This window comes from Perca flavescens, chromosome 22 (genome assembly GCF_004354835.1).
Source record: "Perca flavescens isolate YP-PL-M2 chromosome 22, PFLA_1.0, whole genome shotgun sequence".
Taxonomy (NCBI): Eukaryota; Metazoa; Chordata; class Actinopteri; order Perciformes; family Percidae; genus Perca; species Perca flavescens.
This window is the reverse complement of record NC_041352.1, coordinates 7942491-7963077: the sequence shown is the minus strand read 5'-3', so window position 1 is coordinate 7963077 and position 20587 is coordinate 7942491. Positions and strand designations below refer to the sequence as shown.

Here is a 20587-nt window from a genome sequence, read left to right as displayed (position 1 = left end):
TTGAAATGAGGATTGCTTTGCCTCCTGTTTCACCCATTTTCTGGAAATCTGGTTAAAGTTTGCACTACATATGGATGGGAATTGGCTGATAACATGAAGATGTTACGCAATATGTTATCATTGTTTACCATCTAAGTTTAGCATGTTAACATTTGCTTATCAGCACTGTACTTCACACAAAGTACAGCGGAGGCTGACAGGAATGTCATTAGTTTTGCAGGTATTTGGTCACAAAACAAAGTATTTGATGTAGTTGTTGAGATATTCCTGGGCCAGAGCGGTGGACCCACCAACTAAAAGACGCTCATTGCCCTCACTAGAGCCACAATGTGTTTCTTGTGTTACTGCATGTGGTTTCACTCACTGGCTGATGTCCAACATTTTTTTTCAATTATCATTCAATATATCAGAATCCCACATTATTCTATCCTTAGTATGCGTGTCTAGGATGTGGGTGTGTTCCCGATGGCAGAAGGTCTCCATGTTTGTCATGACCTCATCAGCACCGCTTTCATCTTACTCTGACAGCTAGACAGATGCAAAACCAAAGAAACTCTGTTAAAACAATGAGACAAGGCTGCCCCACCACCACCATCCACCTCTTCCCCTACTCTCCTTTGCTTCCAAATCCAGTGAACCAATATTTTATTTTGGGCTCTGCGTGCAAAGCGCCTCTTAAGAATTTGTAAGTCAAAGCTTTTTAGTTTCCCAGCGGCAGTTATGGGAGCCGGGGGCATTGTAGTTGCAGATATGTTGCGGAGCTGGCCAACAGCAGGTGCCTGTTTCCACTACCTAAAGGCTTTAGTATGCAAGGAAGAGAGGGAAATGTGAATTGAGAAAAAAACCCACAAAAACAGCATGTATCACAATGCAGCCACTATTAATCCATTTTCTTTTTCTTTCTCTATTGTTTCTTTCTTTCTAGTTCTATTTTCCTACTCAATAATAGAGTTATAAATGTCTCTCTTGGTCGTTAACTTGGATGTTTGTTTTTTTTTATAAAGAAAAGAATAATTGCTTTTTTAGTTGTAGCGGCTTTTTGCTCGATTTTTCTCCGTGAATTACAGTGTAAATGGCCTGTCCTATTCCAAGTTAAATGGATGGGTGTTCCCATAATAGTTTTGGACATGTGAAATATAAATGCACTGCATTCATCCATGGTATATTTGCCAAGAATTTCACTTTGGAAAGCCAATTACAGTAATCAACTTAGAAAATATAGTGTTTTGCCTGCACACTCTTTCAGGTCTCAAGTCCAAGGCGTATTTGTTCCAGAAGACTAAAAATGTCAAAGTCCTTAAAAAAGAAAAATGGGTCACAGAATTTTTCTGTGGCATTTCAATGACTTGGAATGGAATGGAGAAGAAAGGTGAACAGGCAAAAAAAAAAAAAAAAAAAAAAAAAAGCTAAATTAACCCAAAATGTAAATGTTGGCCTTTTATGGCCTTGTTGAACCTCCTAAAGGCAACATTGCATACAAGTAGATTCAGGATGTTTTCACACACTATTGTTTGGACAGGTTCTCCTAATCCCAGAGTCATGTATTACATTTTCAGCTGCTTGTTGAAGAAGAACTATGTAACTGGACATATTTTTAGGGGCTGAGCAGCAAAACTGCGTGGACCCTATTGTTTTTGCCAGTATTATATAGTATTAATCTTCATCTTCCTAAGAAATCCATGTTCCCATGTGTAAAACAAATCTCCAAACTTTGCACAAAAGTCCAGTCTCGTGCCAAACTTAATCAGTGTGATTTGCGTGCTAATAGTCTTAAATTCTATACTTAAAAACCTACCTCGTAAACTATCTCCTCCCACATGTTTTGATCTATTGACACCAAATTTTGGGAACTTCATATCCAGACTGTTCTCCACAAAAGTTATAGTCAGATTTTTGATTTATCAAAAATTTAGCCCACGGTGTATTACAACATTTTACTGCATACAGTAGTGTAAACAAAATTCTGCAATTTCTTCCAAACAATTCGAAGATCACTTTAGATTTAGTGTGCAAAATTTCAGAATTTTATCATAAAAAAGTTAATTAACAAAAAAAAAGTTTGAATTGTGTCCTCATCTATGCCATTGCAGTCAATAGAGCATCTTTAAACATCAGTTTGTATGTATTGAGCTTTGTGAAAATATATTACAGGCATCTCTATGTTGTCTTAACCAAGAAACAAATTCTCAAAATGTTCTAGTGAGAAATTAATTTTTTACAGTAGTTTAAAATTCTGCATTTTCATGCAATCCTGCCCATTGTCTACTAGATGTTGTGAGGCCACTTGTGTCATTACCCAGATAATAGCTCCCTGTGGTCAGCACCTTCCTACGGCATCAAAGGTTCTGAGTTCGAAGCCCTGTTGTTACAAGATAATCATACATATATCGATCTAATCAGGCATTGTTCTGTGGACAACTGTTCTGCATATTTCAAATGTGTGTCTGCATTAATACTACAACAGCCTTGACGGTCATTTTGACCGTTTTGAAATGTATATGTGTAATAACTTTGCTGAATAAAAAAATACAATCCTGCTGGTACCTGACTTTTCCATTCCATTGACCCAGATTACTTAATAAAATAAATTACAGACCTTACTAGACAAAGTACACACATTTTTCTTATGATTAATACATTTCTGACCTCATCCAAGCTAGAAGTGTCTGGCCAATAGCTCAATTAGATCAGCACTTGGTTTCAGACCCAAAGGTTGTGACTTCAAGCCCCAAAAGTTACAAGGTGACCATTATATGCCTGATAAGCCATTGTGTTGGACACCTTCCCTGCATGTCTTAGTTTGTGTCCTAGATTAACAAGAAGGAGCTGTAGTTCAGCAAAGTTAATACTGGTTTTCAGAGCATTTCAATCCCCTACACACCACTCATCAAGCCTGACTTAAACAGTATGCCTGTTCCTTGGGCACAATCAATGTGATGAGCAGGAATGTTTGGCACTTCTGCTGACAGAGCGCTCGTGTATTTGCCATTTTTCTCCTCTTCCTCTTCTCCATTTCCTGCTTTTTTTCCATTTTCTCCTCAAAATGCCCTGACCATCGCAGCTATAATTGTTACTTTTTTTTTTACTGCTTTGTATATAAAAGAAAAAATATATTTTTTCTTTCCTTAGACACAAGGTTTCCATACAGCAAACATCCCAGAAAGTCAAATTTGTGGTCTAAAAAACCAGACATGTTCATATATTCAACATTGACATTTGGGATTTGGACTCAAAGCACTGTTTTCATAAGTATATTAGATTTGGCAATGTCAAACTGTTACCAGATGACCAATATATTAAGTATATTGGAAACCCCTTCTAATCTATGTTGGTCCCACATTTCAAAATTTAGAGCAATCCAAAAGTTTTTTTTTTGTGACTGGCACAAATGTCCAAATCTTGTTTGGTAAGGTTCATAATCAGGAAAAGTGCTTGTTTGCAAATCAGATATTTTATTTCTCGCTAAAGTGGTAGCATCCTTTATTTGTGAGTGCTTGCTGCAGAAAGCTGTGTGTCTGTTATTGTGTGTCTGAGTCTGCGGGCGGTCACCCTCCCCCTGGATGTTATGAACATGTGCCAGTTGAACTTGTCAAACAACATCTGCATCTACATCACTAAGAACCGGAGTCATCTTCCTATCTCTGTTTCCCTCCCCATCATATTATGTTTTCCGCATATTATCATATATCATAGTACAGAGATTTGTCTGTCACAGAGACGTTGTCACAGGATGACTCAAATACCTCTGGGACAAATTTCTCTATTCACAGACAGGTTTCAGAGTCTATTATGTGGTTAGGATGGAGCATGTGCAGTGTGCAGAGCATTACACTGCTCGCTAAGGCAATCAGATCAATGGTAGGAGAAAGTGAGGGAGTGAGTGTGAATCTAGAGGCCACAGGGATATATAACACATAGAATACACATACACACACACACACACACACACACACACACACACAATAGAAGACCTGCATAGTCTCGCAGTAAAATAGAGATGACAGACTCTGGCAGCAGCAGTCACGCAAGTCAAGTAGCCTTGCAGTTGTCACGCTATCACAGCTGTGCACGCAGACACACACACACACACACACACACTGGAAGACCTCTCCTTTTTTCTCTCACACTCTTGCTTCCATCTCCATCTGTCCATCCCTCCTTATTTGACTGAAGCCAGTTATGTATTTATTTAAATGTTCTTTTTAATCAACACTTGTCTCTGTAAGCTGTGTTGGCCAAACACATTATTCCCAAATGTGTGCACAGCATGGGTGTGTGTGTAAAGAGGGAAAGCGGGAACGAGAGAGTTTCTCTGCTTCTAATCAACGTGTTTGGTATCACAAATCAAAGCATTTTACCAGTCAAACAGACTTAATTATCAAAGTTATGAAATACATACATTTAAAGAGGAGCAAATTGGAGTGTATATCATCTTCAAGTTAACTGCTTTCAATATACCATGAATCTAAATAACACCAGAAAATATTCGAAAAGGTCTTTCAAAAGCAATATTTTTGCATTACAAATCAGCAAGTTTTATTTGGCCTGCTCACTTCCATAACCATCTGTCTTTCATTCCTGCTCCAGTGTCCAGTATTATTCAATCTTTTGTTCCATTTTTACAGTTATTTGCTGTTCTGAGAATTATGGAAAGAGTGATATAAATTAAACATTGTGCTATAAAAAGTCTGGCTAGAGTCAAATTCTGGCTGCGTTGTGCTTTTAAAAAATTGTACAGTAATGACTGTAACCACAGTTGGGTCGTAAATAATAACCGTTTGGTTCTGTTGCACTGTGTTTCTGCTGGGTGCAATCATGCAATAATGCCATCTAAAGTTAGCCTTTGGAGCGAGTAAATACAGTTGTTTGTGTTTGTCTGTAATGTAGTTGATGCACTTGAGTTTATTTGCTGCATGAGTTGCCCTGAGTCACTGCTTATTCCTGTCTCTCCCTGTAGTCTCTTACAGGCTTTGCCTTGGTGGTGAGCAGTGATGGCATGGTTTTTTATGCCTCTTCAACCATTGTGGACTATCTTGGTTTTCATCAGGTGAGTTGAACGTCTCAAAAATATTTCGTTTACAATACTGTAACGTGCTGTATAATGATGGTACAACACTGTATGATGAACATATAAACAGACAGATTAGTAGGCAGTGTCATCTTCCAAGCAATGCATAACATTTCTCTGAAAAAGGAGTGTGTTGTTAGTTCCTCCTTCTTTACTCAGCAGTCCATCCATCTCAGGTTTTTGACTAATTTTCAGTCGTCCAAGGGGCTCCTGCTTGAGGCTAATGTAACATGAATCCATAAAACTATTTCAGGAATTTTGGCTCCTGACAGCAACCACAGCCAATATGAAAAATGCAAAAACAATGTTGACATTCATCAATTTCTTGTTAGGGTCATGTTGTCTCACATTCTAGGTAATATCAATGTATACATCATACACAGTAAGTACTAAGTACATACAATAATCAAACTAATTGTGTTTAGACTTTGGTTTTTGTACAGATTAAACATAGTGAGCGTTAGATGTGCGGGTAGGTGGATTTTGTTACCTTTGGAGATGTTTCCCTTTGTTTTCAGTCTTTATTCTAAGCTAAACTAACCAGACGCTAGATCCAGCTTCATAATTACAGCACACGTGTGAAGTGGTATTGATCTTCTCATCTTACTCTCAAAGTTAGAAAGAGTTAGAGGGCAGGAAAGCAAATAAGCCTATTTACCAAAATGTTGAACTATTTCTTTAATAGCTTGGAACAATAAACTAAATGTATAGTCAAACAGATGTCACACTTTCATCAAATTGGAGGTGTGTGACATCTATTGATATCCCCTTTTCAAAGGTCAGCTAATAAATCCCCCTGGGAAGCCTCTCATGTAGCCCGTCTCAAAGTTGTCAACAAGTGTCAGAAGTCTCTGCCATTATTGAGCAAGTTCAACATTCCCCTCTTTCACCCTTAGCTGATATGTTCTCTTCCATCCATTCCTTTCCACTTTCTTTGCTTTTCATCTTACGGCTAATGAGCCTGAGGAAAAGTCTCTCTTTCAGTGTCTGATAACTCTATGTAGAGGGTAAAGTGAACCTAAGTCACAGCTAAGAGGCCACAGGAAGGTGAAGACCTCTGTTTCACCCTGAGATACATTATGTGGCTGTCTGTGTGTGTGTGGGGGCACTGATAAGTCACCAACAGTTTAGCTTCCTTCCTCTCCGACAGCTACACCCAGTCATCAATTATGGATGATTTCAACACGGGCCAGCCTGTCCTGCCATGCTGAAATCATCTCTCTCCTTTAAAACCATGAATAGAGTGCTTTTCACTGTTAAAATCCCTTCTTTTGCCCTCATGTCTGCTTACACACACACACACACACACACACACACACACACACACACACACACACACACACACACACACACACACACACACACACACACACACACACATGCACACTGACATTTTGGGGTAGAAATTCTACTGCTACAGCGCTCCTACATGGCTTACAAGCAGACGGGGGCAGCAACCCAGCACCATGAAATCGACAAGCAAACCAAAGCGTTCTGAAAGATCCAGCCACAGTGTGTGTCTGTGTGCACGAGTGTGTGTGTGTGTGTGTGTGTGTGTGTGTGTGTGTGTGTGTGTCTGCATGCCTTGAGAGCCACTAGAGACAGACAACGGAAATTAAAACTGTAAGGTGAATAAAATGTGTGCATGCATGTGTAAACCGAGAAAGAAAACTGATCATGTTCATTATACTTCATATAAATAGGACTAAGAGTCCAAGGCTATGCTAACGACATAGCGGTGCTTTGAGCTAAATGCCAACAACAGCATGCTAAAATGCTCTGCATGACAATGACAAAAATAATTTGCACCGTAGTGAGGCTGATTAGAATGCCATTTGTTTTGTAAGTATTTTGTCATAAACCAAAGTAACGGAAGAAATGAAAATTATTATTAAAAATCAGGGGATCAGCCAATCTCTGCAAGACGTATCCTCTGGGGAGCATGAATGTCATAGCAATTCATCCAATAGTTGTTAAGCCAATTCAGTCTGGACCAAACAAACAACCAAATTCTCCAACTCATGCCAGTACAACCACAACAGGGCCTTTTAGTATACAGAACGCAACAGTGACTGTACTGTATGTAAGACTTGTTCTATTCATAACACCAATCATTCCACATCAACATTTTTAATTCGACAAATGCAGAAACATAATTAACATGGTCAGGAGTAAGAGCAAGTGCATCCCAGCATGCAAAGCAGCCCAAGCATTTTGTGTGATACTGTGATGTTTGATCACCAGAGGCAGAGAATCCATAATCATTCTAATTGAGAAACCTAAGAATGAATGTGTTGTTGACAATGAACAGTCTGTCCTTGCAGTACATAAATAAATAAGTACTCACAGATCATCATTATATTTCAGAGATGGTCACAAAAACATTCTCTTCGCCTTTCCCACATGTTCAATTCTAGCAAAGGAGCTATTGGTTGTTTTTTAAGTCACATAGTTTGCCTCTAAGGCCTTGACAACATGTTACATAATTTTGAGCCCACAATTGCAGTCAGAAGGACACTTATCCCTAATATACCACAGGGAAAAAAGAGAACGCTTCACTAAGTAGCACCACAAGAAAGCCCTGGAGAAGAGCAGAAAACCTCCACTGGCCTTTGATCCCATTTGTTACTGGGGCAGTTAGCCTTTGAAGGTCAGCGAAAATATCACTTATTCTCATTTCTTTCCCCTCTTCTTTTACTCCCTGTGTTTTTTACGAGAAACATAAACAATAGTCACTCGATCCGTCTGTCTGCCCGACTGCCGGTAGGGAACCAAACCACAGGACGAAGCGCCCGCCGAAGACGGTGGGAACAGATTGTGTTTTCAGAGGCAGGCGATCAAAACCCCTCGCGTGCCACCAGTGTGGAAATTATGGAGAGAGTGCAGGGAGGAGGGAGAGGAGGAAGAGGAGAAGGTTGAACATTTTACTGAGGAATCTGTCATGGAATGACAGAAAGCAAAGCTATTGCTGGAAAAGAGAGAGAGGCATGACGAGAGTGGGCTGGAACCCGACTCACACTGTGTTTTTGTGTGTGTGTGTGTGTGTGTGTGTGTGTGTGTGTGTGTGTGTGTGAGGAGCGCAAGCTGGGCCTAGACTGCTGTTCGGGAGCTGGTGTCACGCGATGTTTGACAAACACAGCTGCCCTCACTGGCCCTACAGTGGCCTTTAGAGTGTTACTGTACTAAGTAAATGCTCCTGTGTGTGTGTGTGTGTGTGTGTGTGTGTGTGTGTGTGTGTGTGTGTGACTTTGTGTGTATAGTATAGACCTTATATGTGTGGGGGGGAGGTTAGAACGCTCCCTGGGAATCCTGAGGCAGACTGAGTGTATCAGCGCTATGACAAGAGGAATCCCCCCCCCTCCTGACTGCACTGTTGGCAGAAAAACACAGTGGTCCAAAGTCAGTCTGAGGATGGTGCTGTAAACCCGCAATCTCATGGTTCTTTAGACTTTTAGAAGATGATAGAGAGAGTTTAAAACTACAAATGTATCTGCCTGACTTTTTATGACTATATATACTGTACGTACATACTAAAATCATTTCTGATTTTTCCCCACAGACTGACGTGATGCACCAGAATGTGTTTGACTACATCCACATAGACGACCGTCAGGAGTTCAGACGGCAGCTCCACTGGGCCATGTGTCCCCCACAGGGGATGTCAGCACACCAGGACAGCCCGCTAGCTGCAGGGACTGGTGGGTAGCTTACTGGGAAGGGATGAGCCAGTTGCCTTGGTCAAACTATTTGGTTAAAATGTGGCTATGGGGGTGATCTATGAGAAGCTGCCTAGGCCTGAATTGAATACTTCAGTTGCACATACTTCACTTGCACATACATATATACTGGTACTAAACACTTGCACATACATATATACTGGTACTAACCACTTGCACATACTGTACATGCATACTTGGGTTGCGCATACATGCATACTTTAGTTGTGCATACATATACAGTATATAATTCACTTGCGCATGTACCAGTATATATGTATGTGCAAGTGAAGTATATATATATATACTTCACTTGTGCATACATGGATACTTCACTTGCACATGCATGCATAACATGTGTGAGTATGTATGTGTGTCTGCTTAAGTAAGTATTTATGTGCATTGGGGTTGGCGGTCAGAAGGATGGTGGCATGCATAAACACAGGACATTTGCTCAGGAGGTCGGAGATCAATTCCCGTTCAAGAACATTGGTAAATATGTTGACCTAGTGACTTATCTATTGATTACGTTACTTACCAGTGTTTATTACTTATGCATAAACATAGGACTTTCACTCAGGAGGTAGTCCATGATGGCAGTCAATATTGCAGCTCAGGTTGTTTCTTTGCTTGCACATAACTCCTGATACAGCTTTACCTGAGCTGCATCATTGACTGCCATAATGCATTGCCCACCAAATTGCCCAATGGTCTTATATATATATATATATATATATATATATATATATATATATATATATATATATATATATATATATATATATATATATATATATATATATATATATATATATATATATATAATATATTATATATATATATATATATATATATATATAAGACCATATATATATATATATATATATATATAATATATATATATATATATATATATATATATATATATATATATATATATATATATATATATATAATATATATATATATATATATTTGGTGGGTATTATATATATATATATATATATATATATATATATATATATATATATATATATATATATATATATACATACATGCGCAAGTGAAGTATATATAGTATATATATAGTATGTATGCACAACTGAAGTATGCGTGTATGTGCAAGTGGTTAGTACCAGTATATATGTATGTGCAAGTGAAGTATTTAATTCTGGCCTAAGCGGCTTCTCATAGTGATCACTGACTGATTTCTTGCTAATTATTTTAATCACAATTCGATTTTGAAGTTCTGCTGGTTACTTTTGAGTCAGATCTACAATGTCATCAGTATAGTGACTTGTACACACTGACAGAAATCCTGAAAGAAAATGCAATTGCAAGATGCAATTTGTTGTTAAAATGTTTTATTGATTGCTCTTTAAGTTCTTTTCCCCCTTTTTTTCATGACTGAGAAGCACATTGTAGGTTGCCACACAGGTTGCAATTTAAATTAAATTCTTCTCCTCCTCCATCTTTCTCTATTACATTTCAGGTGAGGACTTTGTAGTGAGCAGCCTGTTCCATTCTCCGGAGGCAGGGGGAATTCCTCCTGAGCTCTCCTGCTTTCTCAACAGATGTTTCATTGCCAGAGTCCGATGCCTCTTGGACAGCACCTCTGGATTCTTGGTGAGTGGTCTGAAACAAACTGCCAGCTAAACTGAACAGTAACTTCAGTTTTCAATACATTAACGTCCACACAAAACAGAAAGTTGCAGAATATGCAATGCAAATTAAGCATGGAGTAAATGTTGCCCACTTTCTGGGAGAAGACCCAGGCCTATAAAAAGTAGTATGACCCCTTTGGGACAGCACAATTTCATTTTTAATTGTAGTGTGTACAGTTATTTATAGTTGTATTGCAAGGCATTATGAAGTAATTTGGTGCCTGGACTCAGCAGCAGAATAGGAGCTTGGTTCATTCCTCATGGCTGTGACTAGAGTGGTTTGGAGAACAGCAGTGGAAAAGGCCCTGATGACAGATCAATAAGAATATGGGGTTTGGACCATTTCATCAGGGTCATTAGAGTTCACTGTCACCAAGTCTGCTCTGGTTGCACTGAGGTTGGCTGCGCAACAGAAATTCTAGATGGCAGTTTTTGTACATGTGCTTCAAGTCTTAAAGCACATGTTGGCCAAAGAGTGAGCAAATACTGGTATGGTTCTTTTATTGATCAGTCAACATAATTACAGTTAAGACACAACACATTTGTAATGCACAGTACTTATTCAAATTAATTAATCTTACTTCCCCGCTAAAAGAATGAAATCAAATTAGCTTTATTGAGCACACCTGCTAGCCACATTAGCTTTATTAATTTTCCACCTCTTTCAAATGACAAAATCCTGTCAACCACAACTGTACTTCTTGTTTAGTACTAATTAGCAAATGTTAGCATGCTAAAAGGCTAAACTAAGATGGTGAACAGAACACGGTAGGGTAAGCATCATACCTTCACCATGATAGTATTGTCATTAGGAGCATTTCAGCATGTTGTTGTTGGCATTTAGCTCAAAGCACAGCTGTGCCGTTAGCATAGCCTGGGACTCTTATACTTTATGAAGTATAATGAACAGTTTTCTTTCTCTGTCTACTTTGCATTGTTTGCTAAACAGGTAAATGACATGCTAAACATCAGCATGCTAGCATTGTAACTGTGAGTATGATAGCATGGTGATGTTAGCATTCGCTCAAAGCACCTAATGCTATCCTGTATTAATTTATAATTGGAAATGCACAGAAAAAAATAACATGCAGGACTTTTCAAAAAGCAAAGGATAAATAGATCATTGGATATCTCTATTCTTCTTCTCTTTGTTCCCAGACTATGCAGTTCCAGGGTCGGTTGAAGTTCCTCCACGGTCAGAAAAAGAAGTCAGCCTCCGGGGCTCTGTTGCCTCCCCAGATGGCTCTATTCTGCATAGGTGTACCCCTCCTACTGCCCTCCATCACGGAGATGAAAATGAAGAACATGTTAATGCGGGGAAAGAACAAGGGAGGAGGTGGAGGGATTATCTCTGCACTGGAGCATGAGTAAGAGACCTCATACAGATCAGCAACATCCTTGCAACATCACCTCAAGTTGGAGGGATGATGTACTGTATATTCACACTGTGTCCTAGTGTAAATCCACTGACTAATAGGGGTGTTATACTGTAATTAAAGGTCAAGCTTTTTAACACAAACCTAATGTATCAGAACCTTTTGGTCCAAACTTGAGGTTTGATGCATTTTGGCAGCCTGTTCTCTCCTCTATAGATTACACTGATTTGCCTACTGGGGAAGCTAAAAGTAAAGGTCAAAATTGTAAACCTTAAAATGCCAAAGCTGTCAGCAAAGAGATGCCCTCATAATTCATAAGGGCCGCCATGTTTACTTTAGTAAATAAGTACAGTTTACATGTAAAAACATACTTAGTAACTGCCTTGACTAAGATCCATGAGGCAAGGGTGCACAAAAAACATATTCAAAACAGTGTTAGAGTGATGAAAAACTACATGGGCATTCATCCTCATGTATTATTTATTCATTTTTGAGAGATACCAGCTTATTGCCCAGCAACAGCTTCATGAACACCCAAGCATTTACCCTGGGGCCCAGTTACCAACACAAACATAAGCCATTTCCTCACCCAGCAGGCTCTCACACTAAACCAAATGAGTGCTGGACGCCTTACCTGTGGCCAATTAGGAGCAAATACATGTCTCAGCTTGGATAAGGCCCTCTGTGCTTCATGCATCATTAACAACTTTGGAAGGCTTAGAGGCCAGGAGTTGAGCTGTAGTCAGGGAGCAGAGCCCTACCACCTCCTCTGCTGTCCATTTCTTCTCAGCATCATTCAGGTTTCTTTAGAAAAATACCAATTACTTATAAGTGGACAGGCTGGTTGGACTTGGAGGCCACGAAGCTTATTGGGTTGAGTCTTCAGCATGAAAACAGTGCCTTCTTACAGTACACTCTAGTTTCATGTTTAATAATCTTGAGCCCTTTCTGGTGTTAGCCCTAATAAAAATCTCCACTTAATATTAATCAACGTTAGACACATAATGTGTGTTTAAGTCTAAAGCAAATAAAGAATAGTAAGTAAGTATACTGCAATGTTCTGCCTATAAACTTGGAGTGCGGGCCATCATTGAATTTTGGGTTATGGATGTTGACTCTGTTCTCAATTTTCAGATGAGATGAACTCCGGAAAAGATGAGTCACTTTTGGAATGATTCTCTCATGAACTTAAGTGAACCAAACTTAGATATTTGGGTTTTGAGTCATTCATCAATCAGTAGAAAAAACATTTCATTTGAGGACATGTGGATATCTGGGCAGACCAATGATATGTTTAAGAGATCATTTCTTCTTGAATGTCCTCAAGGTCTACAGAAACATTGTATAATCTACACTGATTGGTTTGTCTTCTTGATTCATGACTAATGATCTCCTTTTCCTGATCCCTCTCTCCTCCCCACCCATTTCTTCATGCCATCCCTCTCCCTGACAGTGAGCGAGGGGAACACCTCCGGAGGCATTCCTTCAGTGGAGGAATGGGTGACATTGCCGACCCTGTCCTCCTCTCCTGTCCCACTCCTGGGGCTACTCAGCGGGGTCACCACACTCCCTGGACCCCGCTCTCCAAATACAACCTCAAGTACCGCCCTGAGGGTTTCTACAACCAGGAGGAGCCCCTCAACTACTGCAAGTCCACTGTGGATCCCCATAAAGGTGTCAGCCCAGGCCTGGGCGGCGGCTGGCCTCTGCGGCCAAACTCAGGCCCCTTGAGAGCAGGCCAGGGTGTTGGCTACATCCCCTCCAACCGTATGAACAAGGCCAGCCAGTATGGGAAGCCATACCGCCTTTCCCCCAACTGCCACAGCGGCAGAGGTAACGAGGTGTTTGTCTCTAAGCTCTACGGGAACGTCCAGATTCCCACAGACCCAGATGCCTACTGTGTGGACCTGGTGAAGAACGAGAACGGCTACGGGGAATGCTACGATGGCCATTTGATGCCTGAGATGCCACCCATCAAGGTAGAGCAAGACTCGGACTCTGAGAACGGCTGCGATGTCTACGGACGACCCTGGGTTTGCCGTGACCCAGAGGCCATCGACCGCCACTATGGTAACGGGGTATACGACCAGAGCTCAGGCCTCCATCTCAAATCAGAGGCAGATTATTATGACCCGCAGTACTCGCCCTGTCAGCGAGGGAAAGCAGGAATCAGCCCGCCGTACAACAACGGTAACTATCAGAACTATGCAGTCAACAACAGCGGGAACACAAGCGGCCGTCTCTTAAAATGCGACAAAGACTTGGGCAGTAACAATGACAACAGCCAGTTTAGCCCTCAGAGACTCTCTCACTCAGACTCTCTATGCAGCAACCAATCAGTCAACCTCATGGACTATTCACAAGATCCTCACAAGGCCTATATGCACCAGGACTATAACAAGCACGACACTTATGAGTTCAAAGGGCACAGCCTGGTCCATTCGATCAAGCGGGAGCCCATGGACTCCCCCCCGTGGTCTGAGAGCGCTCATGACATGAGCCAGTCCATGATGGTTGGTCCACGGAACGTTATGCCATGTGTTATGAGCACAGGGCACCACAAGTCTAGTCCCTACATTTATTTGCCATAAAAGTGATTAGTGCAAACACAGAAGATAATTTCACGCACACACGCATGTGTACGCACGCACACACACACACACACACACACACACACACACACACACACACACACACACACACACACACACACACACACACACACACACACACACACACACACACACACACACACAAAGCAACATACACCAGCATTACAAAAGGATTCCCAGGATGTCAACATTTAACATGACTTCTTCTATTTGATGAAGGGGTCACAAACAAGGCTCAGGTTCTAGTGTTAGCGTTGTGACAATCAAATATAATACTTTGAATCCAGTTTATAGATAGATGATTTTGTTTATAAGGAATACATTTTGTAGTTGGTTCCTAGCACTTTTGGATTTAGTGACAATGAGACGAATTACGTCTAGAAACACAATTTTATTTTATGTGTTGTGTACACCTGGCTTTTGTGGGAGGAACAAAGATTTTGCTGTAAAAAGACGTTTTTTTTGTAAAACGTTATACACAGGAGCTGACTTACACCCACTGCTGGGCTTATCAAAGGAGATGGTTAATAAGGAGTCCATGAAAACAACTTAAAGGATAATCTGCCTTGATGGTGGTTTTGCATGTTTAAGTGCTTTAACTATGAATCGTCTACCTTTTTCTTTACTTGCCCCCAGTGATGTATGAATGGGATCTACTGGTTTCTATGCAATTTAGACTTGTACTAAATCAACTTTAATGAGACTTGAAACTGAATCAATTGAAGTAAAAAAAAAAAAAAAAAAAAACTTTGGTCAAATTTACATAATTGTTGCCAGATAATACGTTTGCCACTCATTATTCCGGCATTCAACGACTCTGACATCTATTGGCAGCTGCAGATTTTTTTAAAAATGTTTTTAATGTGTGACACAACCAAATTCACATTATCTTTTCCACAACAGCTTTGCTTACTCAAAGTGTGTCCTGAATTGGATTTTCCAAGAGCATAGTGTACAATGCAATGCTTTTGTCAGAACACCAAGGACAGTTTAAAAAAATAAAATAAAAAAAAAACGGTTTCTCCTTGCAAATGAAGAATCCTTTTGAAAAAATGTGTATTTAATGGACCAAAACATGTAAAACTATTGGCCAAAGTATAAGTATATTCACTACATCTGTTTATTAAACTAGAAACTGATAACACATGAAGGCATACATAGTAAGGGCGGGGCACAGGAAGTAGGGAAACCCTATCACCACATGTGGTTCAAGCATGTGCTCCTTAGCTCTCACCTCCTTGTGGCAGAAATAAAAGATCACACTAGAATTGCCCTTTAAATTGCAGAACCTAAGATGAACTTGGACCTAAGAAAGATGGTCTGCTCCAGTTAAATGACGATGTTAATTATTAGTTGAAGGTTTGTTGGACAAGGGAGAAGTGTTTGTTGAATATGAAAAATATTGTTGACAGTTTTGATGTTCTTGCAATGCGCACAATCATTTTATAATTTTAAGTAATGCAAGTCCTGTTGAACATACAAATAATTGATTGATTTATGTAATTTTATATCAAAGCTAATGTTGTACAGTTTAGATTAGTGTTTAGGCAAAATCGGCATTTCAACTCGATACAGCCTATCGCACTGCAGATACGACACATTTCCTTTCAAATGAATATACACTTTTCGTGTTGTCTTTTGAGTCCGAAAACATCAGACATTGTCTTCACAATCAATATGTTTGCACAAATGCATTAAAAGCACCACATTTGATTCAACGTTAGAGTCTCAGTTCTGTGGAGCTACTGTTGTAGTTTCTAAATTGCACTACTGGGAGTAGTTCAGTTGAAGTTCAGCCTACCCAGTTTGTTTTTTGAGTCAACACGCACAACTGTACATGGTGTCACTGTTATGACTTTGTCTTTTTCTCTTAGTGTGTGTTCATTTCAATAAATGTATGATCATTCGTATTTATTGTAAGAGGCAAAAGTGTATAATTTAAAAACTAGTTTTGAAGGCTTTTCTGTTTCATTAAGGTAAATAAATATGGCTTATTTTCTTGCTATCTTTTTGATAATTGTTAAAGACTGTCATACTTGTCTCATGGAGGAGGTAGCTGCAAGGTAGCGAACACAGTGTACATATGCAGTGTCTTCCAATGTTTCTACGTGTTTTTTTGCAAATGGGACTTATGTATTAAAATACTTTTCTTTAAATGGAAACTCTGGGTGATTGTTGTTCTTTTGCCATTAGGTGAATAATAAACAAAGCAACAAATTACTGCCAGCTTGATGGGTGAGTAACATATCAACATGATTACATGTAATGGCATTCTGGACTACCACAATAAAACACATCTACAGTAGAGTTGGGCAATATATCGATATTATATCAATATTGTGATATGAGAGTAGATATCGTCTTAGATTTTGGATATCGTAATATCGTAATATGGGAAAAAAAGTGTTGTCTTTTCCTGGTTTTAAAGGCTGTATTACAGTAAAGTGATGTCATTTTCTGAACTTACCAGACTGTTGTAACTGTTCTATTATTTGCCTTTACTCACTTAGTCATTATATCCACATTACTGATGATTATTTATCAAAAATCTCATTGTGTAAATATTTTGTGAAAACACCAATAGTCAACACTACAATATCGTTGCGGTTTTGATATCGAGGTATTTGGTCAAAAATATTTCAAGAATGAAAAATAAACTAATTCTGTTGTTCGGTTAACGTTGTCTCTTTAGTAGCTTTTGAATTTTTTACGTATACTGTACCAAATGTGGTCTCATCCTTTGGATTTGTGTCTCTATTAATAATAAATACTCAGCAGAACAGGATACAGAGTATCTCTAGCCACATTGCCTGTATGATTAATGTGCTGTAAAGTTGGCATGACAGCTCCTTCACACGATCTGGGAAACTCAACACCAGTCTCTCACCACTGTCTAGGACATGGGCTAGAGCCAGGGGAATGTTGGTCTCCACAGAGAGGTATAGGCAAGAATAGAAGCAGGGAACAAGAAGAGAGGGGGAGAGGGGGAGAGAGAGAGAGATGTAACCTAAAAGCTGTGGTAAAATCTTGGTCCTCAGGATTCCCAGGAGAAGCGGACTTCTATCTTATTAGGTAGTTCATTGCATTCACCCGATGGGTTTAAAATAGTCCCTGAACATTCACTATCTCCTTTATCCCTCTGAACAGAGTAGCACAGTTTGGATTACAGTACGTAGCTGTATTTCTAACACCATGTCCAGATAGTCGTATAAAAGTTGCATTGTGACAGAGAGAACAGCCATTAAAGGTCCCATGACATGGTGCTCTTTGGATGCTTTTATATAGACCTTAGTGGTCCCCTAATACTGTTTATGAAGTCTCTCTCTCGGGGGGCCAAATTCTCTGGGTGGGCAAAGCAGAGAAAGTGTGTGTGGGGGGGGGGTGTAACCTTGCTCCTTATGACATCATAAGGAGCTATGCAGAGGGCATTTACTAATGCCCTTTGGCCTTTGGTGGCTGTGTAAAGCCCTTAGTGACTATATTAGTTCTTACATCTTCAATGTGAAATACAAATATTATCCATTTCTATGTAATTTTTCTTATATTATACATTTTGTCAAAGGAAACTTCCAAACCATGCGTTTGCAGATAATAGAACACAAAAAATAGGTTTAGGACTAGAGCAAATGTTGGGTGACTAACAATTACAACACTGGAACATGGAAACTATGCATTTAAAGAGTAGTGTTCTCTTGTGGAGCACTATTTTGCATAGTGGCCATATTCAACAACGCAGGTTAGATGACACCTTGGGACTCAGTGGAAAAGCAGTGGAAAAGCATAATACAAAATATTACAAACTGGCATGTTTGAATTCATAACGTTTACAGAGGGTCGCCGTTTCGGTGGCGTTACGTTACAACACACTACACAGTGCTTGCTGAGACCGATCATTTGTATATGATTAGTTAAGGAGTATTATAAAATCCACTTCCTCTCACATATCACGGCAGTATGGCTGCACAAATTAAACCAGGTGACATCCTTTACTGTCAAACTGGGAAAACAACAAATACAACGGGATTAAGAAGGCTAGTCTAAACATAACTGATGTGTGCATGTAATAAATCTCCTCTGATGTTATGTTTTTTAGGCTACTTATTAGCTACAGGGCCATACAGTGTAATGTAATACAAGAATAACAAGAGCTTTTCACATCTTGACTTTTGCAGGCCAGAGTAGCTGGAGATATTAGCTGAAGCCTAAAAGTGGGGATATTGCCAGCCAAAAAAATCCTGAGATGTGCACAGGAGGAAGGAGGGAAATGAAGAAGGAGAAGACAGTAAACTGGAGAGACCAGGCAGGTCAGAGCAGGAGAAGACCACAGAAGGAGATGCAGAAATGAGTGAAAGAGAAGAGGGAAAGGAAGAATTGACTATGAGGGATGAAGAGGAGGCTGCAGCTTCAGAGAGGGACAGAGGCAGAGAATGATCAGGAGGAGGCAGATGAAGATGATAGAGAGGAAGAGGAGGCTGCAGTTACCCCAGGACCATAAGATTGGTTTATATTCTCCTTCCATATAAATTGCAGTACAGTAACATAACATGTCGTGACATGACCTTTTTTCAGTTTTTGGCTATTTCCATTCTGTTGTATATGTTATAGGGTTAGATATGTAAATATTTACATATACAACAACAGTTCACTCTTTTCAAGACACTTTACAGATATAGTAGGTCTAGACCACACTCTTTAAGTTACAAAGACCCAACAATTCTCCAAAGAGCAAGCATTTGGTGCAACAGTGGCGAGGAAAAACTTCCTTTTGGGCAGAAACATCAGACAGATCCAGGGTCTTGGTGGCCACTGCCAGTTAGATACAGATGGATACCCATATACAGATATAGAGAATTATGATTCATAATAATGGTAATTATAGTAACAAAAAAAGATAATGGAACTATGACTAGAAATAATAGTTGTAGCAGTTTAGGGCATAGCAGGGCGTCGCGGGGCGTAGTAGGGCATAGCAGTTTACATATGGGGGTTCCCATGTACCGTCTTCCCCTGCCACCCTACCAAGATCTCTCGCTACCCCTTTGCCCCCCCATGTAAAATTTTCTAGATCCGCCACTGCCTCTGACCTCTTTTTTGCTTAAACACTTGAGCCTATAGGACCGTTAACTGCAGTGGGTCACTCACTGGTTTGCTTCTCCCACTGATTCCACAGCTATTGTCGTTCCTCTGTCTAATCCCTCCCCCAAGCTTGGTTTTGTTTCACCACAGTCAGAGTATAGCTTATGGGGATTTACAGGTTACACAAGGATCAGTTAGTGTGGGGATTTTACTTATTGGGATGATTGCAAGCTTGTATGTGCATGTGCGCAAGCGTGTGCATTTGCATGCTTGTATAACGAGATAGCCACACCCACCATGTTTGTTTGCGAACAGACTACTAATCCTGTAATGATCTTCACATCTTTAACAATATTATATAAAACATATCCACTATGTAATTAAAAATATAAGTTCCAGGAACAACATTCATTTACATGCTCATGGTATCACATGTATTTGACATAAGCACTTTTTGTTCTTTTTTGGTGAAGAATTAAGCTTTTTGATTCATCTTATTATCCTACTTAACTTAATGTATATGAAAGCAATAGAACAAACAAAATCTGAAAAGATACCTGAAAATGGTAACGTTGTGTAAATATAATATGTTTTAAACTTTAAAAGTGCTGTCATTTAAAAATAAATCAATGGAAATTCAGTGGCTAAAATAGCCTCTACTAGATTTACAATAGCATGGTTCACACTATCGTGCACCAAAAAAACACAGAAGTTACTCAGGCGCACGATGTCCGTGTTGGTCTAACGTATGGGTCAGTGTGATGTGTCAATATATCATTGGTAAAATATAATTGGTATCCTCAAAACTAGTATTTCTCCATTTTAAACACTTCCCATAAGTGTACACTTCCCTTGTTAAGTCCTCTAGTGAACAGTATTTTGATGATTCAGTATGCAAAAAGTTATTCAATGGTGACATGAATGTCATCATTGATGTTCTCTACACCCATTTAGCCCCGCACAGTACAGTAGAGAAGAACTGTTCTCTTCCTCTTGGTTTAAACCTGCACTATTCAATTAAGATTCTACTTCCTCCTCCAGTAGTCCTGAGTGTAACTCTGCATTCAGTTTTTGG

General features: G+C 39.6%; 1 protein-coding gene across 1 annotated transcript in view; it reads left to right on the top strand.

The window, feature by feature from the left end:
• Nucleotides 1-14466, top strand: part of ahrra (aryl-hydrocarbon receptor repressor a) — a 70556-nt gene extending 56090 nt beyond the window's left edge. Inside the window, exons 5-9 of the mRNA XM_028570041.1 lie at nucleotides 4958-5047; nucleotides 8628-8766; nucleotides 10277-10410; nucleotides 11607-11815; nucleotides 13278-14466. Coding sequence (XP_028425842.1) covers nucleotides 4958-5047; nucleotides 8628-8766; nucleotides 10277-10410; nucleotides 11607-11815; nucleotides 13278-14415 — 1710 coding nt within the window. The 3' untranslated portion in view covers nucleotides 14416-14466. The remainder of the gene's footprint in view (nucleotides 1-4957; nucleotides 5048-8627; nucleotides 8767-10276; nucleotides 10411-11606; nucleotides 11816-13277) is intronic.
• The last annotated feature ends 6121 nt before the right edge of the window (nucleotides 14467-20587 follow it).